The sequence below is a fragment of the Lonchura striata genome, chromosome 5 (assembly GCF_046129695.1).
Source record: "Lonchura striata isolate bLonStr1 chromosome 5, bLonStr1.mat, whole genome shotgun sequence".
Taxonomy (NCBI): domain Eukaryota; kingdom Metazoa; phylum Chordata; class Aves; order Passeriformes; family Estrildidae; genus Lonchura; species Lonchura striata.
The window spans coordinates 21,556,990-21,577,989 of record NC_134607.1 but is presented as its reverse complement, the minus strand read 5'-3'; the positions used below and the strand labels follow the sequence as shown (position 1 = coordinate 21,577,989).

At 42.8% G+C, this 21,000-nt stretch overlaps 1 protein-coding gene across 1 annotated transcript in view; it reads left to right on the top strand.

The window, feature by feature from the left end:
- The window catches only part of SYN3 (synapsin III), a 188,054-nt gene that overhangs the window by 21,622 nt on the left and 145,432 nt on the right, over nt 1–21,000 (top strand). The window contains exon 3 of the mRNA XM_021553949.2: nt 11,397–11,454. Within this exon, the coding sequence (XP_021409624.2) occupies nt 11,397–11,454 (58 nt within the window). The remainder of the gene's footprint in view (nt 1–11,396; nt 11,455–21,000) is intronic.

Genomic DNA, 21,000 nt, shown 5'->3' with positions numbered 1-21,000 from the left:
GCTGACTCTAAAAATTGAAAGTGACTCAATATCTCCAGCTCTCCATCTCTCTTGAGCTTTTCTCTGTATGCAAATTTATACGTGAATTATGTAAATATAACCGAACTTCGTACTACCTGTCAAGGGCCCTTCACCTGCTAAGCATAGCAACAACTGTTGGCAAAAAGATCTCAGGCTCAGCTAAGCCTCTAATTTGTCTTGTTCATGCAGGTCTCTTTACAAACAAAAGTTTGGAAGTTTGTTTCCTATGATATTGGGTAGCACAACAAACGTTACAAAGTGCTCCCAACTGAAGTCTTTTGAAATGTTAGAGAAATTACTTACTGCCTTTTGTATGCTCCTTTTCAAAGCATTAGAAAAGGTTTAGAAAGATTTAGGCAACTTGCCTGAGAGTCATATCCAGGGGAAATATCCAGAGAATGTGTTGAGAAGATGCTCTTGTTTCATCTGCCAGCTTGTTGCAAGACAAAAGAAGGAAAGAGACTTCAAAATAAAAGAAGCTGGGTTATTAGGTCTTCATCAAGAGATATTATTTAATTTTTCTATTCATCCCACACCACTCTTCAGTACAGTAGTTACCTTTGGTCTTCTCTGTTTAACTAGAAGAGTAGGGACAAAGTGAGACCTACCTTTTTAGATGCTTAGCTCTTACCTTAAAAGAGACCATGACTGAGTACAACTAGTCCAGGCATCTTCAGCCAACTTGAAGTAAGAGAGGGAAAACAGTGGGTTTTTTCTCAAAGGAAGAAAAATTTCTTAAGTGAGTGGGAAAGTCCCTGATAAGTTTGTCACCATTAATGTTTCCCTGGCCTAGTGCTTTTCATCACAGCAGCAGCTCCTCAACACCAGCTCTATCAGGCAGCAACACCAGTCTGGCTCAACCAGACCTGATCTCTCTTTCCTGGGTGCTCTCCGAGTCTCCCGCAGGCTGATGCTCACTAACCTCTGTCTCTGCGAAGTGTTTTTGCAGTTCCTTGGAGATGCTGCCAGGTGGCAGTCCCTTAACACGGCATCCTCCGTCTGGGAATGGGCGTGCCTTTGATGCTCCAGCATCTGGAGCTTAGCCGGCGCTGTGTAGCCCAAACACTGTAATCACAGAGGAAAGCCCTAGCTCAAAGGCCAATATAGTTTTTCCTTGAGATTAATGGTGCTGGGGTAGTCAGTGCAGGGCAAAAGACAAGGAGGGGCTGGACCCTGCTGCAGTGTTTTCATGTTTTAAAATACACACACATCATTTAAATCCCTGCCTTTATATCTCCCAGCTGCTGTTCTCTCATGCAGACTTTGTGGTCTGTGAGCTGAGCTTGCTGAGGGAGCAGCAGCTGGGATATATAAAAAGGAAGTATACCTTTCTTTAAGCAAGGCTACCCATGCTCTCACTTCTCTAAGCACTTCTCACATCCTGCTGTCTTGGCTATCCCTCTAACTTAGACATTTCTAGGAAAGATGGGATATCCCTTTCACTTACCCCAGCTCTCTGACTCAACCCACAAGTTTGCAGATATCAAATTCTCCTTGCAAAAGCTCCCTGCCTTTACTTTCTCTAAGGCTGTGAGGACAGTGAATAAAATTAGTGTATGAATTCATGATCATACCCTGATGTACATATGACATGAAAAACAAGGAAAGACTATTACTAACCCTTGCTGTCCATGGCTCTTTGTAGCATGGACAGAAATACACGCCTGGAAATCTCCCCAGCTTACAGGCTGGTCCTTTCTGAGAGAGCATAGCAATGCAACCATAACAGTGGGTCACGAGTGCTTCCTCCTGGTTGATTTTTGTATCTCCAGGAAACTCAGAGAGATCTTGAGAGCAGTACTGAAGAGCAGTGGCTCCATGGCTCCGTGGATGTTTATTTTTGGTAAGGTACTTCTGAGCAATGCCAGTCATCTTCTTAGTCTCAGCCAGGGTGCTCTGTGAGTTCAGGCTGAGCAGTCTCAGGAAGCAGTGTTTGCCTTGTGAGAGCTCAGCTGACGAAGCTGATTTTCCAGGGATTCTGACTATCCCCTCTGCATCATGTGTGGAAACAGTGCCAGGCTTTGGAAGGTGAACAACAGCACATTGTTACTTCTGTGCTGGTGATGCTGGATTGGAAAGAGCATCACGTTTGTAATGCATTTCACCTCTGTCTGCTCTGGCCTTTCTACTTGTGAAACCCTTGTATTTGGTCTTCAAGAAACTCTTTCCTTCTCCTTTTGAACTAACCAACTGAAGAAATACCCAAGAAATAACTACTGCTGTGCTGCCCTTATTTCAAGGGTGAGGGCCTTCCACAGTGCCTCCTCTACCAGAGCAAGTTACACAGGGTTTACAACAAGGGCCAGCTTGTTCACGGACAGGAAGAGTGAGAGACAGTGAAATCTGCCATTTGATTTCTGTTCTCTAAATGAAAACTTTTTCTCAGAATTGGAGACTGTAGTAATATTGCCAAGCCAGACATTAATTTATAATCACTGTTTGTATTACAGCAAAAGACTGCAGTTGTGGGTTAGGATGAGGTGTTGCACAAGTGCTTGACGAAAGGCTTTAACAATCCAAATAGGCAAGTGCATGCTGAATGCTCTTTAAAGTGACAAATGAAAATCCTTTCTATTTTTGAGGAGCTACTATGTCTCTGATGGCACAGTACAGCACTCAATGTCTCTCAGAGGTCTGAAGGAAAGAAAGAGCATCCATGGGAATCCATGGCCTGTCTTTCACCATAAAATCTGTTCCGTTCTTGACATGCAATATGCTCTGGTTTATTCCAGAGGCAAAGTACTATAAAAACAACGTGAGTCCCACAAAATATGATCAGCTGCTTTCTGCATTAGCAGCAGTAAAAGAAAGGTACATTCTATTAACAACAAGGGAACTCACCCAGCTTTCTGTTAAAGTAGCAACATTTTGACAAATTTTCCATTCTCCTCAAAGACACAGCTCTAGACATTGCACGGAAGCACGCAGTGAATTGCCATGTGTGGGATGTGCACGAGGGGAAAATCCTACCTATACAGCTCCCTTGTGCTCTTGGCTTTGACAGGCAGCAGTGAGTGTACCTGTGCATCGACACACCAGGGAAAAGCCTGGCTTCTCTTCTCTCATTATGGGCACATTCCTCAGCTGGGGAGCCTCCACCTGAAGAATGAGGCTCCTTCTGGTGGGCTGGAAGTATCTGTTCCTTGGGAGGCTTCCAGAAACTCATCCACAACTCACCTACAGCAGCTGCCAGAGAAAATGGAGCTCAGACATGAATACACGTGCGTGTGTTAAACGCACAGCAAAAGGGAGCAGACCACGAGGAAGGGAGGCAGCAGAACTCCAGGTGCTGGCACATGGGCCAGCTCCAGCAGCCTGACCTCAGCCAGGAGGGAAGCATTCCACCTCTGGCAACCTCCTCGCCCACCATGCTATTAAACAAAATTATGCTCTAGCTGGATTGAATTTCTCAGCAGATCAAACAGGATTTTGCATTGAGAATTATTAACCCCCATCCTCTGTGAAAGTGCTCAGCTTTCCAGCCTAATGCCTCATGATTAAACAGCTTATGGGGGAAGTGATCAAGCACAGCTAAGGCTCCTATTAGCCACACATGCTAAAAGCATTGCTTTCTGGACCAGACAGCATAACAAAGTTGTTTTTTTGCATTTGCTGAATATCTAAATTACATTTGTGAAACAGCTCATGTGGCTTTTGAAAGCCATTGGTGTGTTTTGTCCACGTTTCAGGCTGTTTCCAGAGCTCACAGTGCTGTGTTTGCTGCCTTGCCCAAAATACAAGTACCCTGTGTGCAGCAGTTGAGTACTGTGAGTATTATATACATGAGTATTGTGAAATACTTCACCAAAAAAATAAGTCACAGAGGGTATAAAAATCGCATTGTTTTATCTCCTCTTTAATTTGTAGTCAAATCTGCCTAAACATACTGTCTCCAAAAATTTTAAGATCAAGGAAGAGAGAAACTGTGATTAGCACTGAATTAAATCCTCTTAAAACATTTGAAATGGTTCTTTGTATAACAGTCATGTTATGATTCAGGTCTAATTATGGACTGATTTGACAGAATTACTGCTTTAGACTAGTCAAAGGAAATAATCAACTTCTTTTAAAAAGAAAATTCTTTTTACTTCTGAAACATAAAAATATTGAGCCCTAAATATGTAATTTGCCTAAAAACTTGATTGCGAATACTAACAGTCTAATACTGAATTTTGGTAACATGGGAATTCCTAAATACTGGGACTTTTTACAAGGAATTCCTTTTAAAAATATTCAATGAGTGTCATGAGTCATTTCATGCTTTCAGTAGGCTGAAGGTGATATACTAAGGCTCCCTTTAAGAGGAATATTCCTGTACCTAACTCATTTAAACATAATGAGAAGTTTTAAAGTTTAAGCTTGAACTTAGGAATTTGCTGGTAAAAATGCAAACTTTTGTCTATATTTCCTGATAAGAAAGTGCCAAATCACCTAACATGGTGGTCACTGAATATTGATTATTATGAATAAGTTTTTTTACACAGTGATGAGCTTTTAATGTTTCACAAGTTCTGTGCAACAACGTAGCAATAATTTGAAAAAACTTACACATAAAATTCACATTTTCACAAGTCTGGTTAAAAAGCCCTTATATTTTCATCATTTAGCTTTGTTTGCCCAGGACCAAATATTTTTGCTCCTACACTTCGTGAATTCCACTTCTTGAAGAGTGGAAAGCAGAAAGTGGAGGCAAGTTTGTGTTAAATGAGTGTGTGTTTGTGCACATATGCACGCCAGGGAGGAGCATGGAGAGTTTCTGTATTCCCTAGCATACAGACATGGGGTAAAAAGGAGACAAGGCTGTCAAAACTTTTCAAGAAATTGCATTTATCACATCACTTTTCAATCTGTTTTAGGTATAACACTGTCATGTATGTCTGTATTTTTGTCCTGCATATGTAAAGTATCTTGGGATCTAGTCCCCCTAAATGAAAGGTGATACAGAAATGTAAAGGATTAGTATCATTACAAAAATAGACACAAGGAATATGGAAAACATTCCCCACCAGGCTATAACTATGCTAATGCAAGTCAAATCTGGCTCCTTAATTACTTTACCAGAGTTCCTATAAATGCATAGAATTTAACCTCAGAATGTCCTGCCTAGTCCTGTACATATTAAAAAAAAAAAATCCAACAAACCCAACCCTCAGATATATTTCTCAAGGTTTATGAGCCAGATTTCTTCTGCCTGAAAGTCCATAGCCCTGCCCCAGGGCTTGTCCAAGTTAGGCCAGTTCTACTGCTCCTCATATTCAAGGAGAACTATAGTGGACTGGAAAAAAATATTGCAAAATCCTCAACAAAAAAATGATACCCCTTGCAAACAGCTCCAGGCCATATTATTTAGATTTAGCAATGTGGAAATGTTCCAGCAATGCGCTATTTTGATAATACACAAAACCAAATTGCTGCCTCATATTGTACTTAATGCAGTACCCCACCTCCAACCCCTACCCTCCTACCCCCAGCTCTTTGTGGGCAGGAGGAATGTGACCACAGCACAGCCTGGGTGGGTGACCAGACCTACAGCAAAGTGTCCTTCCTATTCTGACAGCTCGGAGAAGCACACAAAGCTGTGCCCAAAAGCAATAGTGCTGCACTAACTAGTGCTTCTTCTCTTGTGGGGGGATGGCTTTGATTACCCCTGTTTGATGAGCAGGAGGTGGCACAGGAAGATGCTGGGAGGCCACTATTGTGCGGGACTCCACAATTCCTTGAATAGAACGAGTGGTCCGAATGGTTGTGTCTGTGATCTTGAAGTGCTGGTGACTTGCCAAGCCAGGTCTCCCTGGAAAACAGGCCTTCAGAAAGGGAGGACTCACAAAAGAAGATTTCAAAAACCCTTCTCCCTTGCTGCCCCAACACTTCCCTTGCCATCAGCATTCAAGCCCAGAAAATCCTCCCAGCCCTATACGGTGGAATGTCAGATCCCATCAAGGACCTCACCAGAAGGACTTCCTTTATCCAAAAAGACCCAAATTCGTCCTGCCATCAGAGCCCAGCACAACTCCCTTTGGGTGAGGTGTTCCTTCCTTTCATGTGATCCCATAACTCATAATGTTTCAGGGGTGGTTTTACAGTAACCAGAGTGGGCTGGGTTTTGTGATTCTCCCCAGAAGGCAACAGAAGGAGTCTGTTCCCACAGCCCGGCTGAGGATGCTGAGGACACACCTGCAGCACTGCGGAGCTGGCTCTCTCTTCGGTGGCCACAGCAAATCAGGTGGTGACAGCACCAAGAACAAGGTGGTCTTGTCCCAGGGAGGAGCAGGGCTGGTCACAGCACAGCCCTGCCCCAAGGATGGAGCTGCAGCTTCTGTGGAGCTCCTGGCAAAGTATCAGTGCATTTAGGGTTACCTTTTGACCCACCGCAAACCTGAGATTTACTCACTGGTCCTTCCTTGTCAGTATGTACAATGTGTACCTTTTCTTTCTTTCTGCACTTGCCTCTGGTCCATCTAACCTTTAATTCAAACCTTGTTTTCTGTGGTGTCAAAGCACACATCCAGCACTCTTACTTGCCCTTCTGACACCCCTCACCCCTTGCCCCAAGGTATTCTTGCAGAATAAGTTTTAATTACGAACCAGTCCATATCACAGCTGAACACTGCATAAAGGTCTCTAGGCCAAAGTAGATGTGGACAAAAGCTCCAGCAATTTGCAGACCTCAGCATTTATGGAGTGATTTTTCCCATCCCTATGCCCTGGGCAGTCAGTTGACTATCTCAAAATTCCATACTGTGTACAGCTAAGAATTTCTGAAGTGAGGAAAAGTGGTGGAGGGAGTGAGAACTGGCTCCTGAAAGGAAAACCTTCCTTATTTTCACCCTTGAAAAAAGAAAGGGCATAAATGCATCTCTCCTCCCCCTTCCCCTCCCTGCTGCCCTTATAGCATGTAGGGTCTGGGGGGGGGGGTTGGAGCATTCCAGCAGCTGCTGGCCAGTATCCTGGAAACTGCCTCCTTTTTCCCAGTCCCAGCCCTTTTTATGAAGGAGACAATGAGGACATACAGTGAGTGCCTTGTGCATCACTTGGGCCCCCAGGCCTTTGACATGGGGATTTTATACAGTGGCTCACCACCTCCCCACCCTCCCTGAGGTGCCCCCCACACCCGAACCAGGGGGCTTCAGCCTCGCCTTTTCCTAGATTATTCAGAAAGAAATTACATGCCTTATTTTCCCAAGGGCTCAAGAGAAATATGTGTAATGTGATACCAGGGAAATAATTCAGATAATTCTAGAATTTACCCATGGATGCCTTTGGGTTTGATTACCCGAGTCTCTTCTTACCACTTCTTCTTTCTTCCACCCACTCCCTTGCCCGCCTCTCCCCAAGAGTCCTATGCATTTCTCTCTTCACTGTGTTTTGCTCTGGCCCCTCCATAGCATAGGAAAGGCTGCTTCCTGCTCCAGATAGGAAGTGGTTTCCATGCAAAGTTTGCCTTGGCTTTCTCTGCTTGTTGTGTCTTGATCCAGAGGCACAAGCTCAGTCAGAGGATTTGGAGGAATTTGCCATTACAATATCCTGGTGTCCTTTTGCATGCTCTCAGTGAGGAGAGTCCATTTCTGGATTGAAGGTAGAAGCCAGCTCTTGAGTTTGTAGCTCAAGGCCTCTGTTGAACAGTGATAGAGGTGTGAGTCAGGGTTCACTCACATCACAGGGGATTTGGGCTCAGGCTTATTAGTTCATCTGAAGAATGGCTTCCCGGTTTCCAAGACAGCATTCCAATATTTGCTTTATCAGTTCCACTGAGGTCTCTCCTAGGAAGCTGTAAAAATCTGTGAATTAGCCTGAGGCAGGTAATGGGAGGTGAAATGATCATTTATTATTCCCTACTGCTGGTAAAGGTACACTCCATATCTGACAGAAAATTGTTGTATATGCTTTCTCCAGCCATGGTAATTGAGGCAGAATGGTGCTGGTATACAGAATATCTCTACAAAATAAACTGATATCCTTTCCAGATTACTTCATAAGAAGAGGCATTGGGTTTCTTATGTCCCTGTAATAATGTCAGAGCTGGGGCAGAAAGCAAAACTTAGGTTTGTTTGATCCCTTTGCACTCAGAAAATACATCCTTTTCCAGAGCATGCAGCTTCTTAATCAGAAAGAAAGAGGGATTCAAGGCAGGTTTCTTTCCTGCAAAGCAGGGCAGACATTTGTCTGTTTATCGCAGTGCTTCCTCCCTCCCAGTCCATGGGGCCACATTTAAATGGATTGCCTGGCTCTATAAATCCCACCCAGGAACTGCTCTTGAGCATGGCCCTGCAGTTTTCTTCAGTCAAAACATGTTTACATGCTAATTCACTGAGATCACAGCGACCGCACCAGCCCATCTGCACCCTGCCTAGCCAAATTATAGCTCTGTGTTCTGCTGAGCTGAACATCTGACATGCTGTAAATGAAGGGTTGGCCAGCCAAGCAGTGGCCAGGCCTGCAGACTGCCTGGGAGAGGCACTGGGGCTGTGTGGCAAGTGGCTTGACCAGTCCCAAGCTGGGGATGTTGAGCCCTCCTGGGGCCATGAGCTGCTCCTCTCATCTCTGGGAGCTGAAGGTGAGTGGGGACACTTCCGAGGTTCTCAGAAAGTTTTTGGATTGGGCACAGCTTCTCTGCCACACTACAAGCTGCCTAGATGACTCTGCAGCAGTCAGATCCTAGACAGAGGTCTGGAAGAGATTTGCTCAGGTGGTTTTGGGGCAGAGAGCATCCACAAATGTCTTGTACAGCCAGGAGGCTGCCACAAACAACTCTCTTTCTCATGCATCCCCACCACAGCAGCATGGTCTTCCTTTCCTCTGTCTCATGTCCACTGTGAGAACCACAAGCCATTTCAGACATTGTGCAGAACTGACCAAGAGTCTCTTACAAGGATACTTCCACAGCATTGACAATGATTCCAGCTTGCTTAAAATTTGAGGAGCTCCAGGAGGATGCTAAGGCCATTTTTCATTTAATTGTGATAGCCTCTACTGCCTAGGAGCTCCAAAACCCCAGGTGAGAATTGAAAACATTATTCCATCTATTTCAGAGATGTTTCAGTAAGAAATGTTTTATTCTTACCCTTGGTTGTCTAAAAATAACGGACCAAAATATTTGGCTGCAAATTGCCTAGAACCTGTAGTCTTCAGAGACACTCAGAGCAGGTTAAGCTTCCTGGGGGACTCTTTTGGGAAGACAGTGATATATTTTACTGTTAAAGGAAAGTTCTAGGGACCTTGGATGAGACAGCCTGTGTGGAAAGAGGGATAGGACAGAGAAGTCACACAGTGTCTAAGCTGAGGTCCCTTGTACTACTCCAGCAGCTCCTAACGCTGGATGCACCCTCTGTTTGAAAGTGTGACCACCCATAAGCCCAGCCAGTAGTGCAGAGAGGAGAAAGAGGATTGTGTAAGCATGTGGAGGCTCATTTCCTGGACCAGGCAGTGGAAGCCTCTTTGATGCCTCTGAGCCAAGCTGAGGACCATGGTCAGTCACACTTCATTACAAGCTGAAGCACAGCATCACCAAGGAGTTTGCAACCAACTGGTCAACAAAGAGGAGAGGCCATAGAGGGAGGAAGTGTGTTCCATAAATGTGGGTAAGCAATATGTATTATGAGCGTGGTGGGAATAAACCTTGTACCAGGGAATAGTACGCTTCAAATTTCAGACCAGTTCCTGTGAGCCCTGTGAAAGCTTATTGCAGTTTTTAAGAAGTCACTGGTTCCAGCAATATCTCCAATGTTTAGGAGTGAGGAATGTTGCCAGACCCTCTTGAGCCATGCCTCCAGAAATTTAATGGAATTATTAAGTGAATTTAGAGTTCCTGTTTATTGTTAGAGGCATGATGTCTTAGCTTGTCTGCTGAGTTGTTCTTTTTATTTTTTTCATACAATGCTCATAAATTCAAAAAAAGAAGGAAAAATGGGCAGAGATCTGCTTTTTATACAAAGCAGGGTTGTTCGAGTCACCTGGTCTTAGTTACACCTGGCTGCTACATTGTCCCTCACCTACACAGAAGTCTTACATGTTGATGGATGGGCAGTCCGGGAAGGGAAGTGTGATACAGCATTCAGATGTCCTTGTTAGAATTAAGCAGAAGGCTTTTGTAATTTTTGATGTATTTTTCTATTACAATGAAAAATTTTTACTTCATTTTGAGCCAGAATAACAAAACAACTTTTTTTATTTACACGTCACATTTCTTGGGGAGGGGAGCATTCAGCTATAAACTGGTGTGATTCAGCCACAGGGAAAATTGCCTTCCTACTGTCTCTCCTTTTTTTATTGGAACAAATAGACACATAGTAAAAATGTGAGCCAGCTTTTATTTTCCCTCTCTCTTATACTATAAAATAGGGAGCAAAGACGGCTTCCCCTCATTTTCCTTTACTTCTTTATTCTGTCCTGTCTTTGCCAATTGGAAACAGAACCCAGAGTTACTTTGTCTCTGGAAACGGCTCTTGTACGGCTAAACTGTTTTCAGTGCTTTCCAAATAGAAAAACTCTTTGGAGCCTACATGGCCTTCTGAAAGTTTATAGGGCAGGAGGACAAAATAAATTCATATTTTCTTCTGTCAAGCTTGTTTGGTGAGAGGAACAATTGGAGAGAAATACTCACAGGGAAATTTATGTTGGCAATTTCCCCATTCGCCAATCAATAGAAAGGGCATTATGCACAAATATGAGTACAAAAACCTAAAACTGTCTGTCCTTTTCCTCTGTTTTCTTCTCCAGCACTACTGACAGCCTTCCCCTTTCACAAACAACCTTCTGGAAGTGCTTTGTTGTCTGCATAGTGTGGGGAGATAGGAACAGAGGTGGTGGAAGCTGTAATATTCTTCTCACAGCAGTGTTCAATCCCAAAACAAACACATTTTCTCAGTTCAGGAGAAGAGATGCTTCATCAGTGACCCTGTAGAGATGCAGACACAGTTTCCCTAAATCAACAGCAAAAAGAAACAGAAGTGGAAAGCAGCTCTGGAGCAAGAGAGAATGAGAAGAGGTTTCACAAGTACTTCAGCTGTGATGATAAAGCTCCTTGCTCAACATCAGAAGTTCCTGATGTTGTTCTCCTTTTACAGAATAGAGTATTAAATGAGATATAGCAAGGAATCACTGATTATAGTTGTTCCCTGGAAGAGATTAGGAGAACATTTGGTTTTCAGTTTGAAAATTAAATGAAAAAGTAACAAGCCTTGAAGGAACTTTTCAATGTGGTTTTCATCTGGCTTGGCAGGTTTCTCCTGGAGAACAGAAAGGTAAAAGAAGATAGGAATTAGAAAAACATGCTGTGACCCAGATAGCAAAATGGGAAAACACAGAAGCAAAACCGTATGTAATGAAAGCAAAAAAATCTTATTTAACCATGTTTATCTCTATTGTTTCTTCTGCAGGGCCAAATATTTCCAGGGGAAGAAGGTGAATGGAGAATTTGATATCCGAGTGGAACAGGTCAGTGTTAAGTGAATTTCTCTCTAAGCAATATATATGGACACAGCTAGGGAGAGGTGATCTGTCCCAGGAACAGTAACGAGGTTCATAGCATGCTTTTTTATGTGCTCCGCTGGGCACTGGACACATTCTGTTTTCCTGTTAACCTTGGCACCAGATATTCATTTCAGTTGAAGCCTCTTCATGTTGGGGTCTGTACCCTGCTCTGTGTGTTTATGAAGTGTCTGTCAAAAAAAGTCCCAAGTGGACTGAGAATGAATTCTGTTGCCAAAAAAAGTATTAATAATAATAATCATCTGCAGGCACCCACCTTGAAAGCAGGCATAAGAAGAGAGAAATGTAGAGATTAGAATGTGATCTTGAAAGAATCATATATTTGTTTTATACTCATTAGGACTCTAAAAAATGCTTAGGTGAGTAAATAAAGGTGCTGAATGTTGTTTGAATGACCTGATATTTTCTGGTTTTATAAGGCTGTTCATTCTGCATGATGTATGTGTGCGGATTAATAATGCAGTGGTTTTGAAGACTTTTTCAGGACCTATTACTCTTGAAAAGGTGTTTCTTCTCTTTTCAAAGGGGTCCTGTCCTGTTGTGTATGACTGTTCATGAGCACACATGTTCTGATCAAACTGTGTCTGCGACAGATTTTTCTTTCTTATTGATATCACATTTGTCAGTCTGGGTGGCATTAGCAAGAATAATTCTTCCTGGCATTTCCTTATCAAAGTCTTTATTTTGTTGTCTGCCTTAGAAATTATCCTAAAAGAGAATAGGAAAAATTTAAAAATCTACAAATCCTGCTACTCACTTAGAAGTATGAAACCAAATAATTTAGGTTTTCCCTTCAAGCCTCTGATTCAACCCTCTCCATCATTCAAAGCAGGTTCAGCTTCAAAGCTAGACTTGGTACTCTTCAAAATGGCCTGTTAATTCTTTTCTAAACCTCCAGTCTCTGTCTTTCCCCTCATAATCCTTCTCCTCAGATGTTCTTGCACTTGAAGTCCTTATAAAGGAACTGCCTTCAAATGTTTGGTGAGTGCAGGTCAGGAATGGACTCCTGATCCCTGCTGGGGTATCAAGCTGTGACCCTCGTCACCTTTACAAGGTAGCTCATCACATGTCTCCTTGGACTCTTGTAGGGACACTTTCCCAGTTTACCTCTTGAAATCCTTCACATAGGCTGAATACCCATATTCTAAATGAGGCAACAAATTGCTCCAAGCAAAGGCCATAATGCAATTTTGCTGGTGAGGGCCATGGCTAAGCCCCTCAGCTTTCATTAAATGCCCACATAGTGACTACTGCAGCATTGCCCAAGGGAATGAAGCCCCCAGTGGGTAGGAGAGCTGAGGAATGGAAAACAAGGATCCTGGCTATTTTCCACTTTTCCCCTCCTTGCCACTCAGATCAGGCAGCCCAGCCTTCATTTAGTGGACAGGGAGCTGCTCTTGACTCCTCTAGACCTCAGAAGGAGAAGGGATGATGACTTTTCCCAGCTGGATCAATGTCTCTCCAGGGAAACACAGAGGCTGCATTGTCAAGGGCAGTCCTTGAATCTGACCCCAGGGCCCTCATGCATATTGTTAAGGTCAAGAGAGAGGCACTGCTTCCTTCAGACTCTGGCTTTTTCTTCCCTTCTTATTTTGTCCATCCATCCTTCCTCAGTATTTCTTGATAGTTAATTTTCACTTCTTGCTCCTACCCTACTTATTTGGAGCCTTCCTAATCTCACCTCTTCCTCAAGCAGTCCAGCAGCCTAAACTGTTATGGAACAGGTCTCCTGAAGCTCAGTGCTGACCCTCTCTACCTGAAAAATGAATGTTCTTCCACAGTTTTCTTATGAAAGAAAAAAAAACAAAAGAAAAGGAAAAAAAAAAAAAAAAAGGAAAAAAAGAAAAGACAGTAACTATGTTCATCAACATGGCAACATGGTCCACATCTTTCTTTCTGGGTTCCCAGCTTACAGTCTTCACTCCTGTAACCCTTCCCCAGACAGCACACAGATTGTGCCATGGTGCACAAGCCTTAACCTGGCTGTTCAGTTCTGAATAAACTCTCCATGTTTGATTATTAGGCACCTCTTGAACCATTTGGTCTGCTCAGTAAGTTCATTTAGTTTTTCATTTTTCCATTTGATCGTGTTTCAGATAACCACACATTCTTAACTCAGCCAGAAATGCAGTTTGCCTTAGGAGCTTTTTTTAGATTTTATAGGAGAAAAACCACATTTGATCTGAAAAGCTAAATAACAAAGAAGTTTGAATGGCAGAAAGCAATGAAAGGAAATATCCAAATGTTAAGTACTCTTGGAAAAACACATTGGGAAAAAGCCACTGCCTTATTTTTACTGACCATGCTAACTCTGCCATTTTTCCAGGATGTTCAGTAGCTTGTTTGAACTTTTTCTCCCTCCTCTTCCATATCCATCTCTGTTACATTTTAATTCTTTCTAAGCAAGCCATTTTAGCAATCTGTTGGGGAAGCAGAACAGCATAGTAGGTGATACTTTTTGAAAGCCGTGACATCACTTATTTATAATGGAGCAGGAATGCTGCAAGCAGCAGCATCTCTCCCCCTCTCAGCAGCGGGAAGTGAGTTATCTAATCTGGTTGTGCACCACTACCAGCTCTGCAGGCTGCCTCCCCCCTCCTCTGAGGAATGCAGGACATATGTGATCATGCTGTCCTGCTCTGTCTGTCCCCACACCCAGCTCTGTGGAATGCATTGGCTCACTTCAGCTGAATTAGAGTAACAGGCAGATGTTTGAAGATACTGAGTTTCTGCAAGAGGTGAATCCAGTTCATGTCAGACACTGGGTAATACTCAGGGAAGAGGCTGTAAAATGTCATCCTGCTGCTCAGGGAGCTTCTGCAAGTCTTAGCTTGTATGAAAATAGGTTTCATGGACTCTCAAATAAGGTTTTCTGGTTCTTTGGCACTGAGTGAATTGCATACCTTGATAGCAACCCCAGGCCCTAGTTTGTCACATCCATTATCTCCAGGAAGAGACAGGGGTTCCTGTGGGCATCACCTGGTGCCAGTGCATGAGGAGAGAGCTGGCAGGGACACTGTGGTGTGTACACCACTCTCCTGTCATTCACTAAAATTAACGTCAAGCCTGACTTTGTTTCCACCTTTGTTTCTTCTCTTCTGATCTTCAGTGTAACACCGAAACCATATATATAATATGCTTTAAAGGCTGAAGGATTTATTGTTGTCCACATTTAGTGAAATCAGGTAAGCAGTGTCATTGCCTTCTTCCTGCTGGCTGCAGGGAGGGAGGTGAAAGGCTTTGGTGGTGTAAAGCTAGTTCAAGCACTCTCCTGAGTCCTGGCCTCTTTTTTCTTTGGAGGCAGTTTGGATTGCATTTTGCTTGTTTGGGTATTTTTCCACTTCTGTAGCAATGATAGCCATTCATGGCACTGATCAAAACACTGATCCAAAAGTGAAAATCTATTTGACCTATTCTGATTAAAACCCTGATGGTTTAAGTTTTACTCAGTGTGGGTAAAGCTCTAAGGTTTAAAACAGCTGAGTCTAAAAATACTATCTCTATTTTGTGCTAAAAATAAGCTGCTTAGATTTTGATCCACATTGTTGCTTTTACTTGTCTGGTGATTTCTAGCTTTCAGAACTGCAGTGTGTGCATCTCCAGTTCTTTTCTCTAGAAATACAAGTACTAAAGAATTTCTTTTAGAAATGAAAAGCATAAGTTTGAATAAATGGCTCTAAAAGTTTAATTTAAAGAAGAATCTTAAAGTGCCACAAGAGTGGACCACATTGCTTTTAGTTTCTCACAGAAAAAAAATCTTGCTTTTATCTCCTCAGTTCTTCATTGGCCAGAGGACAGGAGGCATTAGAAACCACAGTATACTGAGGAAGAGGAGGAATTATACCATAGGCCTTATGCTCTGTCAGATGTTTTCCTTCATTAGAGAGAAACTAATTCAGCACTTCCTCCCCACACTCTCTGTGCTGTCCCAGAGAAAACTAAACCTTGCCTGCTCTAAGGATTTCTGGGATTTTTTTATCTGGATCATAACATACCTTGTGTGGAGTTTCCTTGGGCATGAAGCATGCCCCATGCCCCAGGGGAATTCCTCGTGGCCACAGATCCCCAGCACACCCACAGGCTAGCAGAGGAGGGCAAGAGATGGGGCTGAGACCTGGACAGCCACAGAGCCATCAGACAGACCATGACCCTGAGGGCGGGGGGAGATGAGGGGGACACTTGACACCTGTCTGGAAGAGTGATTCTGCAAAGCAGGAGATGTGCAGAGCAGGGTCACTGGGATGGCCATGGAGATCTGGCTTGTGAGAGGAGACTGGAAGAGTTGAGTTTGTTTCTCCTGCCGTAACAGAGGATAAAGGGGACATGAGTCCTTTCAGTAAATACCTTGGTGCAAGTGAAGGTTTCAGGACATGGTGCCAAGGGTAACAAGGGGTTAAATCCTATGGTTCTGATGGTCTTTTCCACTCCTGTGCCCTGCATGGACCAATAAGGGACACAGCAAGCAAGAGCAAGCAGCACCTCTTAGAGAGAATCCACCACCTTTAGGATACCTTTCCTGCAGGTATTTCCCAAAGGAGTTTTAATATGTTCAGAGATCTCTCTCCTGGTATTGGCTAATTGATGGTCGAGTGGGGTGAAAAGTGTGAAAGGGGAGTCAAGAAGCCCAGAAGTACATCTACATTTTTATGCCTGATGTTTGTTCACCCTTCTCCTTCCCACCATTTCCTGCTGTGACGAGGTGGGTCCATCTGTCTGTCTGACATGCATTTTTCTTGCACAGCTCATTCACTTGTTCCCACTGTTCAGTTTATTTTCAGGGAATGATTATTCAGTGAACTCCTATGTACATGCTTCTGGAAAAGTCTTGTGGTATAGATTATGACTCCATTGGCAGCACTGTCAGGAAAAATTTGTACTTGGCAGAAACAGAAGATAATTGTACTACAAATCATGAATTCCAGCTCCATTGTACTTCCCCCCTAAAGACGTATTTTCATGTGTGGTGCAAAATGGTCCTTTCAAAAGGTAGCGTCTGACAGGTCTGTGTGTATGATGAAAGGAAAACTAGCCTCTTGTCAAACAAGGGGGTAATTTTTATTCATTATATGTTTAGGGTTTGGGTTTTTTTCCAGCTGAATGCCAGAAAGCAGTTCAAGAACAGCAACAGAGTTCTCACAGCTTGCCACATGCAAGCATTCAGAAACCATGAATAAAGGGAGAAGTAGTAAAAATTACTCTAAAATCATTATTTTCTTAAATGAATACTATCTTTTTTTTTTTCATGGGCTTTTGGAAGTTTACAGAGTTCATGGTTTTGAGCCATTTCCTGGGATCAAAATATTTAGAAATGTGTTTTTTCTAAACCTCAAGTTTTCAGGTAGTCACATAACTTCTGAAATGAAAACCCAAGAGACAATTCTGAATATCATCAGAGCTGATGAACCAAAAGGTGTTCACACAGGTGAAGGCATGTGGATCTTCAGCACCAGCATTGTCTCTAGCCTAGGAGAATGCATCCCAGCTGCAGGACTTGTGAAGAGCACTTGTGGAAGATGCTCTTGGAGCCACAAAGCAGTATTCACATCACAGATGGATTCTCTCCACTCTTTCCTCCCAGAGAGCAATCCTGGTATTGGGGATAAGGTGGGGTGCAGGGTGCCTGCCCAAGGAAAAAGTCTCATGAAAAGACACAAATGTCTCAGGATGTGTAGTCTCTAATTTTGCACACCTGCATAGCCTCAGCCCTCATCCCATAGGCATCCAAACTATCTGCCCACCTTTCTGCCTGTGCAGGACTTAGGGATTGCTTACTTTCCCCTTGAGATCCTTGTAATGGTTGTAGTGAAATGTGCTGCTTTAGGAATGCAGCCTGATGTGTGCCTTTCCTTGTACATATTGGAAGATCTACCAACAAATAAGGCATAAAATCCACAGAGGAATGTATGAGATTTGATTATACAGTAGCAATTCCTCATCCCAAGTGCCTAAACCATGGCACGGACCAGGCTAGTCGGTTGCCCAGACAAAGCAGTTCAAAGATTATAGTGGATCTCAGCCAGAATGAATTAAAAAATAGTCACACTGCTGCATACATATGCACAAATCCATACTCACGCATATGGTTGGCAATTTTACATATGGAGGAAGTCGTGGACCTGCCAGAGAGATTCCCTGTGACAGCAACAGCTCTGATCAATTCACTGAAAAACATCACCTACTAGAAAATCTTACAAGAATGGGACTAATTTTGTCTTAAAAAAAAGAAAAAAAAAAAAGAAAAAAGGAAGGACAAGTCTTTGAGGAATAAGTCTTCAGGTTCTGCAGAAAGAAGTAATTGACACAAAAAATTGCTGCCTTAAAAAGTAAGGGGAGAGATTTAGATAGGGCTTTAGGAAATTTTTCTATTGTTGTTAAGTTACAGACTGCCTGAGGAGGTTCCTCATCTCTGGAAGACAGAAGAAGGTTATGTAGCATCTGCACACAATGGCAGAGGCAGAGCTGGTCATGCATTAGGAAAGAGAGAAAGACTGTGTGATGTCTTGAAGTCCTTCCAATACAGCTTTCTGTTATTCTACGAAAAATGCTTAAAATACACCTTGAACACAAGCTTCCCTTAAATCACTAACAGGCATAGCTGCCAAGCCAGGCATTTCTACTATTGCATGATTGAAAATGACAATATCTTCCTGTTTTAATATCAGGAAACAGAAATGGACACTCTAAAATAGCTCACCAAAAAGATCTCCAGCACACAGAGGACCCTGATGGAAACTGAGACTGCCTTAAGGTTTAGTCCAAATGATTTGGAGAGTCTTCTAGTTCTTAATACCTGAAGGAGGCATTTTTGACAAAACTGTGATCAAAGCAGCTGTGAGCATCATTTCACATCTGAGCCTCAGAGGGGTATGAAATATTTCTACTCCCACAGTCTTTTTACATTATTCTTCAAGACAGTTTGTGTCACGTTTGTCACATGTGGTTTGCTCTTGCCCTGAATGTTTTTGCAGCCACTGTCACTGCTGCAAAGTATAAAACACCATCAGGCTAATGCAATGCCTTCTTCTGTTCCATGATTCCTAATGCAAAGGACTCTGCAAGGCCACGGGGAGCTGGGCTCTCCCGTTTTATGCATAGTTACCTGTCACTCTATCTGCATGGGCTGCTTTCAAAGACCTCTTTGTCTGCAAGGTAAACTCAGGCTGGAGATGATCTCAGAGCTGAAATCCCAGCCAAGGGAAGTCATTGGGCTACAAAACCCACAAAGTTAAAAATACAGGGAGCACTGGAAAATCAACAGGAAACAATTTCTGCTGACTGAAGGTTTTAGCCTTCTTCCAAAAGCCAGCTAGCAGCGGCCTGTTGGGTGGAACAAAGCAGCTACATGAAAGCAGCAGCATTCTTTTACTTTGTCTGTTAAAGCAGATGTGAATGCCAGGCAAAGGTCAAGACTGTCCCTCAGCTATGATTATAGATCTGGACATTTTGGGATTGAGATAGCTGAATGCCCCAGACCCTCTCTACACTTCTCTCTCCTTGCCAGTGTTCCCTGCACAATGGTTGCCAAAGGGGATTTCTCCTTTTCTTCTGGCTCTTGACATTAGCAGGGCCTGAAATTGGTCCTGGCAGTTTGGCATGAAGTGCTCAGCAGCTCGGGGGGCTCTCAGGGCTGTTTGCAGGTCAGGTGTCTGAGCACAGCTTTGTTTGGCCTGGCTGCCTCAGGGAAACGCCTGTCAGACCAACTTAGTCAGAGTGCCAGTGCCCCTCATCGAATGAAGATTGCCCATTTTCACCCCCAGCAAACAGGAGTGTTAAGCTCTTTACTACAAACTATCACAGAAAAAAATTTTGGAAAAAAAGCATAAAGAACATGAAAATACAGACCCAAAACTTCCCTTTCTTGTACTAGTGTTCATATCAGATGATGCATTCCTCAGCAACAGAAGCTGGAGGTCCAGCTGGACGACACTCTGCTTTCAGAGTGGGACATCTCTGAGGCATATGGAGACACAGAGGTGGAACAAACATCCTGTCATCTCCCCAGTCCACAGAGCCTCTGGAGCTAATGTGTAAACTAACAAGCTTGCCATGACCCATTGGGTAGATCACCAATGGTGCCCAAAGCATCTGATCTTACTGAGTTTGTCCAGGGTGGACTCCTCGCTCTCTAGGTGTCCTGAGATTATTCAAATGTATAAAAGGCAGGTACCTTTCAGGGGTACATGTTTTCTTACCTCTGATCTGTTAGGGTCACTGAAGAAGCATGGCTGTGGCCAAGGCAACACAGTGCAATATCTCATGAGTAAAATCCAGGCAGTCAGCTGAACCACTGCCAATCCCTCCCTGTGAGTATGTCTGTGTGTGTGTTTGTGTTTGAAGCAGAATTTATTTCTTGGCAATGGGAATTTTCCCCCCTTTTCATTGTAATTGGGAGTTACAATGATGTAAGATCGTGTAAGGGTGTTGCTTTAAAAAGTTTACGCAGAGCTGCAGACATGAAATCTCATTACATCATTGGGTCACCAGTCCACAGCCATTGCTTTAAAATTATGTGGATTTTAAAAGGAAAGTTGGAAATTATTTTTTCATTTGTCGTCTGGCCTTTGAGCCTTTACAGGTGCACAAGTTCTCCATTGGCAAGTTTTTTCCATGAGTTCATGAGGACAAAACATGCTTTTTTTTTTGCTTGCTTGCTTTTTTTCCTTTTTTTAATGTATAAAAGTTGTTCCTGGCACTATCTTTTGGTTCCAACTAATAGAAGTAGCAGAAGAACATTAAACAGTACAAGGATCTCAATAAAGTCCTAAGTATTAGCAGCACCATCTGAGTGTTCTGGTATTACACAGCTACTGGTTACAAGATGACTTTACTGCTGCCCAGTCTTCATCGTACTAAGTATGAAAAAATGCCTTAAAAGGAAGGGGAAAAAAACTACTCAAAAGGAGAAGACTATATTTTCTGCCTCAAAAAACGAAACCTGTTAATTTATATTTATCATAATCACCCCATGTCTTTTGCTCCTCACTGCTGAAATACCCCTTGTCAACCTTTCCAGCCTAGCAAGTCATGCCTCTTTTAAAATACAAAGTGTTTTAATCATTGTGCAGCTCTGTTAATAACTTACCCAGCTTTGCAAACTCTTTAATAATAAAAATCTTAGTAATTTTCATCAAATCACATCAGGTGACTTCTGCTTATCACCTTCCTGCAACATAATGAGGTTTAAAAAGGTTTAAATCTTTTGTATTTGGTTTATAGCTAGCCAGTGGCACGACAGCCAATTCAGACATAATTCTAAATGGATTTCTCCAAGCAGAAACCTGGAATTTGAATTCAAATGACCTTGCATCTTTTTAATAACGATAATGATAATAATAATAATTATTATATATTCTGTGTGCATTTTTCAGCCTGCTCATTCTTAATTCCTTCAGTACTTATTACTGCAGTAAGCCTAATCCTGTGTACTTTTACACCTCAAGTGTGGGAGCCATAAATACTTCTGCAGTCTCTCAGGGCAAACCAGCTATAATT